At 44.5% G+C, this 16,186-nt stretch overlaps 1 protein-coding gene across 1 annotated transcript in view; it reads right to left on the minus strand.

Moving 5' to 3' along the window:
- The window catches only part of ITGA9 (integrin, alpha 9), a 372,615-nt gene that overhangs the window by 133,190 nt on the left and 223,239 nt on the right, over positions 1–16,186 (minus strand). Inside the window, exon 17 of the mRNA XM_011953420.1 lies at positions 15,281–15,431. Within this exon, the coding sequence (XP_011808810.1) occupies positions 15,281–15,431 (151 nt within the window). The remainder of the gene's footprint in view (positions 1–15,280; positions 15,432–16,186) is intronic.

The following is a 16,186-nucleotide window of genomic DNA, read 5'->3' on the forward strand; positions in this document are numbered from 1 at the left end:
GTCAAATTGTCCCTGTTTGCAGATGACATGATTGTATATTTAGAAAACCCCATCGTTTCAGCCCAAAATTTCCTTAAGCTGATGAGCAACTTCAGTAAAGTTTCAGGATACAAAATCAATGTGAAAAATCACAAGCATTCCTATACACCAATAACAGACAAACAGAGTGCCAAATCATGAGTGAACTCCCATTCACAACTGCTACAAAGAGAATAAAATACCTAGGAATCCAACTTATAAGGGATGTGAAGGAACTCTTCAAGAAGAACTACGAACCACTGCTCAATGAAATAAAAGAGGACACAAACAAATGGAAGAACATTCCATGCTCATGGATAGGAAAAATCAATATTGTGAAAATGGCCATCCTGCCCAAGGTAATTTGTAGATTCAATGACATCCCCATCAAGCTACCAATGACTTTCTTCACAGAATTGGAAAAAATGACTTTAAAGTTCATATGGAACCAAAAAAGAGCATGCATTGCCAAGACAATCCTAAGCAAAAAGAACAAAGCTGGAGGCATTACGCTACCTGACTTCAAACTATACTACAAGGCTATAGTAGCCAAAACAGCATGGTACCGGTACCAAACAGAGAGACAGACCAATGGAACAGAACAGAGGCCTCAGAAATAACACCACACATCTAAAACCATCTGATCTCTGATAAACCTGACAAAAACAAGCAATGGGGAAAGGATTCTCTATTTAATAAATAGTGCTGGGAAAACTGGCTAGCCATATGTAGAAAGCTAAAACTGGATCCCTTCCTTACACCTTATACAAAAATTAATTCAAGATGGATTAAAGACTTAAATGTTAGACCTAAAACCATAAAAACCCCAGAAGAAAACCTATGCAATATTATTCAGGACATAGGCATGGGCAAGGACTTCATGAGTAAAACACCAAAAGCAATGGCAACAAAAGCCAAAATACACAAATGGCATCTAATTAAGCTAAAGAGCTTCTGCACAGCAAAAGAAACTACCATCAGAGTGAACAGGCAACCTACAGAATGGGAGAAAATTTTGCAATCTACCCATCTGACAAAGGGCTAATATCTAGAATCTACAAAGAACTTAAACAAATGTACAAGAAAAAAACAAACACCACCATCCAAAAGTGGGCAAAGGATATGAACAGATACTTCTCAAAAGAAGGCATGTATGCAGCCAACAGATACATGAAAAAATGCTCATCATCACTCGCCATCAGAGAAATGCAAATCAAAACCACAATGAGATGCCATCTCACACCAGTTAGAATGGTAATCATTAAAAAGTCAGGAAACAACAGATGCTGGAGAGGATGTGGAGAAATAGGAACACTTTTATACTGTTAGTGGGAGTGTAAATTAGTTCAACCATTGTGGAAGACAGTGTGGCGATTCCTCAAGGATCTAGAACTAGAAATACCATTTGACCCAGTGATCCCATTACTGGGTATATACCCAAAGGATTATAAATCATGCTACTATAAAGACACATGAACACATATATTTATTGTGGCACTATTCACAATAGCATAAACTTGGAACCAACCCAAATGTCCATCAATAATAGACTGGATTAAGAAAAGGTGGCACATATACACCATGGAATACTATGCAGTCATAAAAAAGGATGAGTTCATGTCCTTTGCAGGGACATGGATGAAGCTGGAAACCATCATTCTGAGCAAGCTATCACAAGGACAGAAAACCAAACACTGCACGTTCTCACTCATAGGTAGAAATTGAACAATGAGAACACTTGGACACAGGGCGAGGAACATCACACATGGTGGCCTGTCATGGGGTGGGGGGCGGCGGGAGGGATAGCATTAGGAGAAATATCTAATGTAAATGAGGAGTTAATGGGTGCAGCAAATCAACATGGCACATATATACCTATGTAAAAAACCTGCACGTTGTGCACATGTACCCTAGAACTTAAAGTATAACAATAATAATGATAAAAGTAGTCGTCATTTGTGCTAATAGATGCTGACGGGTCCAGAAAGAAGACTGAAAAATGACTACTGGATTTAGCCATGTGTAGGTCCTGACTGTCCTGTATATTACCTGTTGGTAACACAGCAAGTCTGAGTACAATCGACTCTCTAGCCACTCTCTGGCCCAGGGAACCTTTTCTCCTTTTCTTTAGTTGTATACAGACATGTTCTCTTTGTTTCAGTCTTAGGCCATGGTAGCCTCTGAGTGACTTTCTCATCTCTAGGAAGGGACCTCCCTGATCGTTTTAATCTGAGATTTTCCTCTGAGGCCCTGGATATCTTGCCCTGCTTCCAATTTTTCATTTTCATACAAATACCCAACGATCTTGTTAAAATGCATATCCTGATCCCGCAGTGCTGGGGCCTGAGATTCTGCATTTCTAACACACTCCCAGGTGATGTCGCACTGCTGGTTCATGGACCATATTTAAGTAGCAAGGCTATAAATGACATGATTACACTTCCAAATAACACAAAAAGACTACGAAAACACAAGAGGGAATGCCTCAAGAATAAATAGAATTGTGCTGTGGCTACCACATTAAAAGAAATACCATGTTTAGACTTGGGACAATAATAACTAAGCTGGGATGGTTGAATTGCAGTTCAGACCTGGGTTCTATTTTAAAAAGGAAGATGCCAAACTAGAGACAGCACAGGGAGTGATCAACAGAACAGTGAAGAAGGGCCTGGAAATGATATACACCAAATGGTCCGAAGGACAGGGGTTCTGCAACTCGGTCTTTATTGCATGGATTGACCTAGTTTAGAGCTGTGGTACCTCTGTGGAAGGACAGAAATCCAAATACATTGACAACATCGTTGAAATGGCTTCATTTCGTGAAAATAAGAAATACACGTTAGTGAAGATAGATAAGGTGGACAGATAAAGATCATCTTATAATTGATCAGGGTCTGACACATACTGAAGGGAGTGGACTCACTGGGCAGTCCTTCCCCAGTTCTGCTACGAATCTCAGGGATATATACTCACAAACTACCTCTCTCAGGTCTCTGCCCTGCTGACTCTGCTGGTGCTTCCCAATGGCCGCTCTTCCCTTCCTCCCAATAAACACAACTCTGATTCTGTCTAGAGTGGCAATGTGTCTGGCTGAGAAAATTCATTTGCTACCCCGCCTTGTGGCATGGTGCTGGCTAATGAGATGTATGTGGAAAATGTCAAGTGGAGCTTTAGGAAAGCTCCTTAAAAGGGGGCAGACCTTTTGCCCTTTGTCCCTCTCCTCCTTCTTGCTTGGAATGCAGCTGTAGTGTCAGAAGCAGAAACCAAAAAGCAGCATCAGGGAAAGCCCAGCCTTGGAGTATGGAGATGAAACCCCCTATGAAGACAGGCTGAGAGGAAAGACAGAAGAAATGGGGTTCCTGTGGGCACCACACAGGTGCATACTAGCTCTGAAATGGTCATTTCTCAATTTATTATTACCAAAGAAAAATAAAAGTCTCACAAGGATCAGCTGCTAAAAAAGGTGGCTTTTCTGTTACATGCAACCTAACATATTCCTAACTGATTTTAAACACAGACTTGCTTGGGAGAGCAGGACAGCCTCACTAGTTATGCTCAGGTACCTGAGTTAGAACAATGCCAGAGGCCACCACACATCACAGGCAGAGCATGGGGGCAATGGAAGCCCAGACTGTCTGTAAGCCTGGCCTCAAAAGGATGAAATGACAGCCCTGGCAAGCTGGATGGTGATGGACTGTAGCCGTACATTCACATTCTCCGTTAAATTCCACAGGCATCTGTATATGTCAATTCCCCAATTCAGATGCTGGTAGAAACATCACATGTGCAACTGACACAGAATATCATACAAACACCTCAAGAGTTCAAAGACTTTTGTCAACATGCTTTAATATATCCTTCAGAACAAGAAGGAAACCAGTTGAAGGTAAACCGACCATAGTAAACAATTTCAATGCCCCACCCGATGCTCCTTGGACTCCCTTTATATGCACACTATGGCTTCAGTCTTCATTTGCCTCCAAGGCCAGAACCGTGGGTCTTTTTCTGCCCTTAAGCTACTGGAGCCCCACTGTCTACACTTCACCCCTGGGTGGAAAGTACCTGGGACCACTTTCCACCACTTATTCCTCCCTAAGTGGCCCTTCACCAATGACTGGTGTTTATGGGAGAACAAAACCCAGCTTCCTAAGCTGGAGATGGGACAGTACCTTGGTGTAACTCACATTTCTGATCCCTCTTGCAGGATCAGGCTGAGGCCACGCTCTGAGGGACTCTGCCTGAGTTTCTGTCCTGCCCTGTCCTGCGTCTCTCCACTCCCTACCTGTCTTCCCCCTGGAGACACAACCTTTATGAACCACTTGCATGTGAGCCCTTCTCTCAGGATCTGCTCAGGGAACCCCAGACTAGGTCACCGAAGTTCTCAAGTTTTAAAATTTTATTTTATTCGCCTTAGTTTAGTAGTCTTTCATGGCTTTCTCTTCAAGAGATGCTGTGCTGCTTTAGGAAGAAGATTTAAAATCCAAGACTCCCCCCTTTCCCCTTAAAAGAGGAAATTATTAAATTGCTGTTTTGCAGTTAGTTAGAAAAAAAAAATCCAGAGGTTTAACACATGTTTTCTAAATTCCCCCCACAGATTCACTCAAGTCTTGCGGCTCTGGGAAACGTCCTTCTTAATTGATCCTTGTCGTAGCTACAGCTCTGTTGACATTTCTAAAGCAAAACATAGCCTTCCTTCCAAACGCAGTGAATACACAAATGAAGCTTTTCATATACGTGAAAGCTGAGCCCCGCCGTGGAACACTGAAGCCGCCTTGTGATTTGAAATGGACATCTGCGTTTCTCCACCACTTCCTCACCGCTGAATGCCGCAGGAAGCGCCCAGCCTCTCTTCCAGGCAGTTTCACTCAAGGTTGGGCTCTCCCTGATGCAAGGGCCACAGGTAATCCAGGTGAGGAAATACAAACAAGGCTGGGGGTGCCTGCTCCCCACCACCTTCTCTTGTCCTCTCAAGGAGGAAGGGAAAGGCCTGCAGAAGCAACTGAGAAACACTGAAAGGTCTCTGAGGAATGCCGAGTTTCCCTCTGATAAGCGGATGGGGAAGACCAACAAAACGAAGTAAAGAGCTTGCTGTTGTGTTGGAGCCTCAAGTGGGCTTCGAGCCAGGTGAGGCTTTTCTACCTGGTGTTATGCAGGAAGTTCAAGGTGAAGTCACCAGGGGGCTTGGGGCACTGGATTAAAGACAGGAAGGGGGCGGAAAAGACTTACTATTTTCTAAGTACTGGCATCCACCCTCAGGGCTCTCTTACCAGGGCAAGCAGCGAGTTCATTCATCATCTTAATGGCTGGGCCAAGATGACTATAAACATCTAAGGGTTGCATTTTACTTGAGGCTACTATTAACTTGACAAGAGACAGCAGAGAAAACAGAACACAATGAAAATCAGTCCCTGCCCTGAATGAAAGCTGCAGAGTGAAGGAAGGCTGTTTGTAATCTGTCCCAGCACAGAGGGATGAGGCTCACTTCTGCCTAAGAACCATTCTGTTGCTTAATGCTTGGTTTCCTGGCTCTGCTAACACAATTTGCTTTGTTTGCCTGCACAGATGCAGTTTCTGCATGGAACTTTCTGTCTAAAAACAGGCCAAAGCACTCCCTCAAATAAAGGTATACAAACACATAAGTGTTTAAGTCCTTCCTGCTCTATCCAGATTAGTAAGTGGATCTGTTTTATCACCTGGCACCATCTTGAGCTGTCTGCCTTGAAAGTGAAGAGAGAACCATTCCTGAAAGAAAGGGACCGCCCTTTCTGTGGTAAAGGTAGACACAAACTGAAGAATCACTTGATAAGAAAAACAAACTTACAAGCCCTTGATGCCTCTTGTCATAAAGAATAAGCCACTGAAAGCCTTGGAAGTTGACTTGGTGCTTTACTGCCTCCAAAGCCCAACTTGGAAGACCAGTTTAACTTGGAACTTAAATTATACTCCTTAGAAATAGCAAAAATGAGCTTCCCTTAGAACACCATCACCCCTCCCACAATACCCTGTCATGGAGGAAATAAGGATCTAGGGCCTATCCATCTATCTCAGTCTCTCAAGGAGATCAGAAGACGATGCAACGTCTTATTAGCCAAATTCAGTGATTTATGGCCAATTGATGCCAGGCATGAAGCACATTCCTCATAAGCTTACAGTACTCTGTGCGCTAGAGCATGATCAGGAGTAGAGGATCTGGGTTCTCCCCGCTGAGTTCACAAGCATCCCTCTTCCTCACTTGTCTTTCTTCCAGCAGTCCCAACACTGAGTCTCTGACTTTCCTGGCCTGTCAGTGCTATTTCTTTGTTCTTCCTCTAAGATGTCTCTAGCCTCTGTTTTTCCTTCTCTGTTCTCTCAGTTCAGACCTCTCTCAAATCCCATAAATGGCTCATCACTGCCTACCTGATAAAAAGTCTGAATCCCATACCACATTCCTCCAGCCCTTTGGGCCAGATGCCTCCCTGCCCAGTCTGAAAGACTCGGGACCTAGTTCTCTGCTTTTGTTTTTGGAGGGCATTATTCTTCTCATTATCTAAACTTCACTATTATGTATGACATGCATCACATATTTGAACAATTATATATCTTGGGTTTTAAAAAGTCAATATCCCTAAGCCAAAAACTCCAATACTTAAGCAAATGGTAAGTAAATGGAAAAAAAGTCAACAAGCATTATTTTTAAAAAATCAGGAGTCACAAAAGCCAACACAGACATTTATTGAACTGACCTCTATTTACTGCTTCACAATAATTTTCATGTAATTTTATTTTCTTAAGTACAAGCAACTCATTAAATTAAAAAATGTTCAGTTTAACACTGTCTCTATTTTTACAGTATGTAGACAGACAGACACACACACACACACACTCTCTCTCTCAGTCCTTCATTAAGACAATGACTGATAATTTTTGTCTTAAAAGCAGGAGTTATCACCCCCTGATATACATTCTATGTTCTATATTCTTGCCTTATTTTCCTCTTCCCCCTCAGCATTATTTATTCTTGGTCTGAAGTAGGTGATCAGTATATCCCTTCTGAGTAAATGAATGAGCTATAAAGTATAAGCTCACGTGTGGCAGAGTTGGGGCTACCACGGTAGGTACCCATCATGTACAAGTGGGACTGTACATGATGGTGTAGGACTCATTTATCCTTGGCACAATCCCACTTTAAAGAGAAAGAAACTGAGGCACAGAGAGAAGACTCCTGACCCAAGGCCACACTGGCCATCAGAAACAGAGTTGGAATCTCAACTCTGCATCTGCTGGTCACCAAAGCTACACTTTCCCTCTATTTCACGCTAATTGCCTGTCATTTTACTTCTAGCAGCTTCTAAAATTCGAACTCCAGCTTAGCTGCTTCTTGCAATCACTGTGAAGTACAAATATTCCAGCCAGCAAATAGTTTTCAAAGCATCATGAGTTCTAAAAACTCCATGGACACCACGTTCCGGTTGACCCTCTCCACTCCTCTCCTTCCCCAGACACTCGGACACTTGAAGCCCCAAACTCTCATCTCTTTGACTAGTTTATCTGTTGCCAAGGGGAGAACATGAAACACAGTAAGACTGCAGACAGACTAAGTTCCACCAGAAACGCAGATCCGGACTAGAACATACGGAAAAGAGCCAGGCTGGAGGTCACAGGCTGGTGGCCTACAGGCTGGATGCAGTCACTGGACATGTTTTGTTTGGTTCATATGATGTTCAGAAAACATTTTAATTAGCTGCCAAAGTCATAAGATCTCTGGGTTATATTAGAAAATAGAGTGTGCTAGGCCTCACTCCCACCTGGCAACCACTGAACGCTGCTGGGAGCCCGCTGCCCTGTGGGTGAGGCTGGAACCCTCCATCTTCCCACTGTCTTCACTGCTTCCTCCTGCCCCACCCTGGTCCTCTTCATCCACATACCACACCTGCCTCACCCCACTCCTGCACACTGTGAGGTGTATGCTACTAGATCTTGTATGAGAACCTCAGTGAAGCTCTATCAGACCAACCTACAACTTCTAAGAGCCTAGAAAGTGAGGTGCTAAGGTTAGAGATACTTCTAATCCTATGGGCCTCTCTGGCAGAGGCTGGTGAGCCCTGACCATATGACTTGCACTCTCAGGATGCTCCAGCTCACTTCCAGCTGCCAGGGGCTATATTACGGCATCTCTGCACCCAAGAGCATTTTTCCAAAACCATGTACGTCTCTCCTGCCATGCCTATGGGAAGTCAGGAGTACTGGAGAATATAAATAGCCCCAGGAGACCTCAATTCTTGACTCTTGGGGAAAGGAGTATAAATCCCCCAGCTCCCTTACTCTTCCTAGAGTTGCCCTGCAGGAATAAGCTCCATTGCCCACTGCAGTAGTTGGTTTAACAGCTCACTTTTCATTCACTGCCTCCTGCCTGTATCACTTCACCTCCCTACCATATCGCTTCAACCCCCTACCATTGTTTCTTGCATCTCCCAAATAAAGAAATTTCCCTGAATTCCTGGGCATCTGGGAGACCCCAACCAAGAGAGCACATCACATTGTGTAGAAGAGTCAGGCCAGGGTGCCTGCCCCGCTTGTTCTCCCTTCTCTCCTAGCATGGCCTCCCCTGTCACTCTGTGGCAAGCTGCTGTGTCCTCTTTGTACCCAAAAGTCAGCTGGGAGCCCTCATGCACCTGGCTTGAAGCTTATCCTTTCATGTCCATGTCTGTTTCCATGCATGCCATACAGTCAATATCATGAAGATGTACACATAACCCCAGCCCCTTCTTTGAGTTTTTCTCCCCGCCTACCCCTGGTCACATGAGGCATTCATGAGTGCAGAAATCCAGAATGGGCTAAAAACAAAACAGAATGAGGTGGGGAGGGGAGATTTCTTAGAACCAATGAGTGGTGAAATCCTGACAGGCCTGTAACAGCAGGCAAAAATGTCCTGACATCTCCCTGCCACCAGAAATGTTACCGGCCCTTTGTTCAACATGGGCAGCCTCTTTCCATCCTACTGGGTTCTCTCCTCCCCCTCCTCCTTTGCTCTGTTCTGCCCTCTCATCCCTGCTCCAACCTAGGTCCCTCCTTCACCAGCCAAATAAACTGACCCATTCCACCCACCCTAGCTCTGCAATGTAGGAATCAGCTGACACCAGATCCTTTGGAGGCTCATCCATGTACCTTAAGCACTCATCCAAGGATTCTGTCCAACATGGCACTAGCTACTGTGGTAATGACTTGCTTTACCTTGTCATATCTATGCTTCAAACAACTTTTCAGTACCTCTGTAGAGCAGCTGGCACCTTGTGCTTTAATTGCTTACTGACATGCCTTTGGCCCCATTAGGCTGTGAGCTCCCTGGGAGCAGGGACTAGATCTTTGTGTCTCCTTGCGGCTGGAACAGTCCCTGGCATTTAGCAGGTATTCAATAACTGCTGTCCAAACAAATCCATGGCTGTTCGACAAAGGCAAGAAGAGCCAAATCCCTTTGTGCCAAACGGCTCCACGGCAAGAAATTAAAACAAGGCTTTACCTTGACTCCAGGGCCACAGAGCTGTATATCTCCAGGGACACCACTCACATTATATTCTGTGGAGGTATCGTTTACACGGAACCCAGTGTGAATGGTGACCCTGGTGTGATGCAGTGGTTATCCATTCTTCCTTATGCTCTTTTTTAACCATGCACCCCTCCCCTGCCCTGGGGCTCCCTCTCACTGCTCCCACAGGGCACCCCAGGAATCTCACTCTGTAGTGAGGCTTTGCTGGTTCCTTACCCAGCAGGCAACACGGTGCACTGGGCCTGCCCTGAGGAAACCCAGTTGCCGATCATTATACCCTGAGCTCTGGCTGGACAGCACAAGCCAGCCAGCAGAGTAGCCACCAACAAATTAAGCCCTCTTTTATAATGTGTTTTCAAGTTAGCTTTATTTAGGAGAGAAAAAAGCCAGCAGATGGTCATCCATGTGTATCCTATGTTTTTATAAGCAGCGTTCTCTCAAGGGAAAAAATAATCCAGAATAAATCTACGAAAGTAGCCTTGCCTTAGAAGAAGACAGAAAAATCCATTGCAGGGGATATTTTGTATTCAGTCTTAGAAGCTAATATATAACTAATTGACTGTGTGATGACAGGGAAGATAGGTAACCTTGGAGGCCTGGGCCTTAAGTCTCTCTAACTTTGGACAAAACGAATTACCATCCATCTACCTACCTGCCCACCCATCCACCCAGCCAGCCATCCACTCACACACCCATCCACCCAGCCAGCCATCCACTCACCCATCCACTCATCCACCCAGCCAGCCATCCACCCACACCCATCCACCCACACACCCATCCACCCAGCCAATCATCCACTCACCTGCTCATCCACCCACATACCCACTCATCCACCCAACCAGCCATTCCCAGTCACCTATCCACATAACTATCCACTCACTCACCCACCCAGTCACCCAGCCAGTCATCTAACTACCTACCTACCTATCTATCCACTCAGCCATCCACCTAGTCATCCATCCATCCATCTATCTATTCTGTGGACAGATCCTGTGCAGCCAGGTGGGGAGCCTGCACATGGGGTCCCTGAGCTGAGATTTAAGGACAGAGTAGTTCATTAAACAAAAATGGGGTGGGGGTGATTCCTGGGTAAAGGCAGCTTTGGTATTAAGTGGCGACTGATTCAAGTGAGTATGTGGGGGCATGGTGAGCCAGGAGTCTGAGGAGAAAGGAAGGCAGGCAGGACCAGGCTCAGAAGCTGAGGAGTCTGAACTCCTTCCTGAAGAAAGTGAAGCAGAGCAGTCACAAAGTCAACTTTCTTCTCAAATTGTTATTGGTATAACTGAGATTATGGGATGATTTTTTATTTTTATTATTCTTTTAAATTATGCATTTACCATGGCAATACTTTTTTTTTTACATTTGTTTACTATCATAAATATTTATAAAAATTGTTTTGCTTCATTCTATGCTTATTTGACTGTGGCACACTTTTTTATTCAACTACTTTTGTATTCTTGAGTAGTAATCTGTAAATAACTACTTTTCAGGAAGCTCTCATGGTTACTATAGCAGATGCGGCCAGCACCTCGCTCATATTCCTCAGAACCAGCCAGAGTCCTGGTCACCTGAAGCCACGCCCCTCCAGGTCAAAGGCTTCCCGCATCTTTCTGCCCGAGTTGAGTTTCTTCCCTGCCCCAGGGAGTGTGGGCCTACTTAGAGAAGGCTGGAAGTGCCAGAGAGTTCACACACAGTGAGCGGTTCTCCATGATTAATGACAGGAGCAGGGGGATCAGTCCTCCAGCAGCTTCCTCATCCTGGAGGGGAATGGATCTGAGGTTTGTTACACACAGTCTCTCGGAGGGTCTGAGGAAGACAAGCCCAAGGTGCCCATAGCAGTAACCCGCTTATAAATGCACGCCTTCCTGTCTTTCCTCTTTCCTGTCTAAACTCAACACTGAGATCCCCCACCCCCAAACAAACTATCTGTACCTATATCACTGTATCAGGGTATGCTTTTGGGGAAATCCAAACTGGAAGAGGTAATAACCTAGGAATTCTCATATATCTGAGTATATCTTTATTTTGACTTCACAATGGAGGGCAAGTTGGCTGTGTGTCGAATTTAAAATTCACGATGGAATATACTGTTCTAACTTTGGACATTAATGTTACAGAAAAGTCTGTAGAAACTGGTTTCTTTGTTTTCTGCTGTTAATAGTATCATTTTCATATCTTTAAAATTAAAAATTTCATGAAGCTATTTGTAGGCATTAAAATGTTTTAAATATTTTAGCCGGGTGTCTGCTGCACCCATTTTAGGAAATGGAGATCCTCCTTTGCTGTCTAAGGAGTGGCTTCTGTTCCAATTATTCTGGAACCATTTTCTCTTTGCTGTTTTCCAGTTTCCACCTTCCACAATATAGTCCTCACTGTCATCCTTTTTTATTGCTTCATTCTTTTTCTTCAAATTCTCAGAGCTTCTCAAAAACACCTCCACATCATTAAATCAATTTTCTGTTCTGCTGATTCTGCTCTTTCCTGAGTATAACATATTTTAATTCTGCCGCTGATTTCCTGGTTTCATTGTAACATTTCTTTATCCCATCCATGACATGTATTTTTGCTTGCCTCCCAGTTCATTCCATTTTCTTACAGTCTATTGTTCCACTATCTGATCTTTCACTGTGTTCATTTTTTTTGACTTTCATCAAGAACAAAAGTAGATGCTCTGTAAAATTTAACTTTTGTTTTCTATTAATAATCTTTTTAAAACTTATGCTTTCCCTCTGTATCTTAGTCATGCTGTTCTTAGTTTACCCATTAGAATCTTTTCACAGGCCCATGTTGGTCCTGTTAGGCCTGTGGGTTGTTAAGCAGGTTTGGTAGGCTCTCCTGGTGCCCCTAACTAGCCACTGGGTACTGTCAGAATCCTGCTTGGGGCTGGGTGATGCCATTTACATCCCCTGTTTATCAACCTTGCAGCATGGCTGGAGTCCTGGAAGGGTGGTTTCTGTTTCTTTTCCCTTCCTCTTCCTGCCACCCTGAGGGTCATCTTGCCCATCTGCTTTTCTGGCTGGCCCTGCCTCCACAGCAGCTACAAGACGTCTCCGTACTCCATCACCATTCTGGAGCTAACACTCAACACATCCCGAAGAGCCCGATACCCTGTTAAGTTTCTGTCAAACTGAAACCTAGGGTTCCTTGTGACAAAGGTTTCAAAGGTTGCTGGAATTCAATGGCAAAGAGATCAAAATGATGTGCTCCCATGTTTCCCATGGCCAGCTACAGTAGTCAATGGCTTGTACCTGTGGCCTTCTCAGGCACGTTGTCTTTGACTTCCTAGAGCCTCCTTGTCCAGTATGCTTGGGAGGCTACTCACCACCCCTGCGTCCCCCCAGTGGCCAGTGACGATACAGGGGTAGAAAATGATGCTATCCCCAGCAGCTTCAAGGGCGGACAATTCTGCAGAGTGATTTATGCTCCAGGGTTTCCCCACTTCTTCCCAGCTCATAAATCAGACCAAGGCTAGCTTTGACTCGACAGCATACCCCTCCCAGCCCTTCCCCTGCCCGCCCCTGATCCCTCGCCCCTCTTCTCCTGAGAGTGCTCCTTCAATAAATCACACACATTGGGCCTCATGCAGTGAAGAAGGGACGGGAATAAGAGTGCAAAAAGTCCCTGGTGTATAGTAGGTGGTCAAAATTGTGACTTCACATCCTCTGAAAAGTTACAGAGCTAAGGATATGACCATTTACTGGTACTAATCTCTGTAAAAGACATTCATCACAATTTTACTTAACATAAAAACTGGGAATAATCTGAATACAGAATAAGAGGAATTTTTTAGGTAAATCCATAGTATATCCATATGGTGGAATATTATGCAATCTCCAAGTTAAAAAGAAAAACATGGTAAAGGGGGAGCAAAGCAAGATACAGAGGACTATTGAGTTTATAAAACAGTAAGACTAAGTCCTATATACTGACAGAGTGGGGTCAGCTCTGAACTTTCTAGCAGCCAATAAAGAGAATGAAGCCTAGTCAGTCACAAGGTAAAAACAAGCCAAAATGCTCAGGCAAAGCACAGCTATTTCTAAGTCTGAGGCTGGAAAGAAATTTCTTGCATGGGTCCTGAGTGAGAGAAATCTATGTAATGTAATGACCCAGTTGCCAACTACATCTTTTCAGTTACCATAGAGATGAGTTCCACAGGTCAAATCCCCAAGGAAGCCCCTCTCCCCCACCTACCATCCCACCCTGCACAGGGAGATGGCATCACAGCACACGTGATTCTGTAAAAGATCCTCTGTGTGTGGCCAGCGATACTTGAACCTTACAGACACTTGGTTCTCTCTTGACTGGGCTTAATCCAGGGATAATTTTTAGGGTATAGAAAGTGGATGGAAAGCACACCCCTCCTGCAGTCCTTGATTGCTTTTGTGGCCTCCCTCAACCCTTGAGCTCCTGAAAGCTACAAAGCAGCAGGGAATCTGAGATGACTTCTTGGAAAGTTTTGGAGTGCCTCTACTGTTGGTGGCTCTGAGCATTTCAGCTGTCCCCTAAGCTGGACAGGCTTGGCACAATCCTGTCAACACTATTGAGCCCACAGAATATGTGCCTGAACAAATGCCATTGACCTGCTCAATGTATGCAGAGTGGAGGTTTTCCGCAGAAAGTGATTGTGGTTCCATTTTAACATAAAGAACAAGGCACCCCTGTTCAATGCTGTAAATATTAAAAAGCTGCAAGCAGTCCCAGCTGAACAGCTATCAACAGTTAGAGCAACGCTGGGTAGAACGGTGTCGACTTTTGTCTACTTGTTCCCCCTTGTCTGCGGGGAAGCCTGTTCCACTTCCTCTGAGAGGTAGTACACTCAGGGTGACTACAGGTGGGGGAGAATACCAGCACTGTACCTTTGAGTCACACTATATAAACTTCACTTCAAATTAATTCACTCTAAAAAAAACTCACTCAATTTGTGGAAATAATTTAACTACCTCAATTCATTCAAATATGTTAGGAAGGCCGGGGCGGTGGGTTACACCTGTAATCCCAGCACTTCAGGAGGCTGAGGCAGGCGGATCACTTAAGGTCAGGATTTCGAGAACAGCCTGGACAACATGGCAAAACCCTGTCTCTACCAAAAAATACAAAAATTAGCCAGGTGCACACCTGTAGTCCCAGCTAATTGGGAGGCTGAAGTGGGGGGATCACTTGAACTCAGGAGGTGGAGGTTGCAGTGAGCCGAGATTGTGGCACTGCACTCCAGCCTGGGTGACAGAGCGAGACTTGTCTCCAAAATAAATAAATAAATAAATAATCCAAAACACAGGCCAAAGCAGTGACCCTCTAGTAGAAACATCAAGTACATCATATGTAATACTTAGCACAACAAGCAGTGATCTGCCCTTACTTTCACAACTACTGACCTAAAACTGGAATTCTCTAGAACATGGGTTTGCTGGAGACAGCAACTGTACCATCTCCAAGAAGGGGCCAGATGTAAAACCATAGGGAGAGGATTCCACAAGAGAGAAGGGATGGGAGACTATGTAACTACAGACACTTCTCTGGCACTCTATGGGTATTTACAGCTATACCAACATATTTCTAAGGGTATTTATGGCTATACCAACATATTTTCTAAGTCCAGGACGAAAAAAGTTCTAATCATTCTAAATGATAGTCCACAGAAAGCATTAGTGTTTGTAGAATCATTGCCTATTCCAGGCTATAATGAAAGCTGGCAAGCGTACCAGATGGAACAACTGCTCTTCACAGGGATGCCCTCCTTACCTTCTGCCACATGTTGATGAAGAAGAGCTCCCGGGAAACATTGAAGGACACGTTGGCGTCATAGGCATCATCCCCGAGGTTGGAGATAGAGATGTTTAGGGAGATGTTCTTCACAGCCCCCAAAGCTAGATACAGGGTTTTCTCATCCATACTGTAATGAAAAATAGACAGCAATGAATGCCCTGAGGCCTACACTAATATAACATGAGGCACAGGGGGTAGTTGAAGGTAGGGGGCAGAAACTGAGATTGGAACTACAAGTTCCAGGAGCCCCATTAACCAGCCATGGGTACTTGGGCAATCAGTTAGCTCTAGGGCCTCAGCTTCCTCATGTAAAGCACAGCGTTCTACCTTGCCTAACTCACTAGACTGTTTAGAGGCTCACAGGAAATCTTGTACATCAAACTTCAAAAACTATAAGGCATTTAATAACCTAAGCGTGGGATTCATTTGTACATGAATTCATTTGGTTATTTTTGAGTGCCTACCACGTGCCAGCCACTACTCTGTGCTAGGGAAGAAGCAGCAAAGAAAACAGAGTCCTTGTCGCTTCAGGGAGAGAGAAAACACACACAAAAAGAAGCAAATATGTGTGTCAGATTGTGATAAGAGCTGTGGAGAAAACTTACAAAGGGTAAGGAGGATAGAAGGTGCCAGACTTGCAAGGGAGATGGGGTGAAATTTACAATAAGGTGATCAGGGAAGCCTCACTGATGAGGTGACCTTTCAGTACAAACCCAAAGAAAGAAGGGGAGCAAGAAACACAGGTATGTGGGGACTAGCAAAGGAGAAGTCCCTGAGGTGGGCGTGTGCCTGGCACGTGCAGGTAACAGCAAGGAGGTCAGTGCAGCTGGAGAGGAGTGATAAAGAGGGTAGGAAGGAATGAGCTCACAGGGGCCAAGGGAG

The sequence above is a fragment of the Colobus angolensis genome, unplaced genomic scaffold (assembly GCF_000951035.1).
Source record: "Colobus angolensis palliatus isolate OR3802 unplaced genomic scaffold, Cang.pa_1.0 Scaffold36, whole genome shotgun sequence".
Lineage (NCBI taxonomy): Eukaryota > Metazoa > Chordata > Mammalia > Primates > Cercopithecidae > Colobus > Colobus angolensis.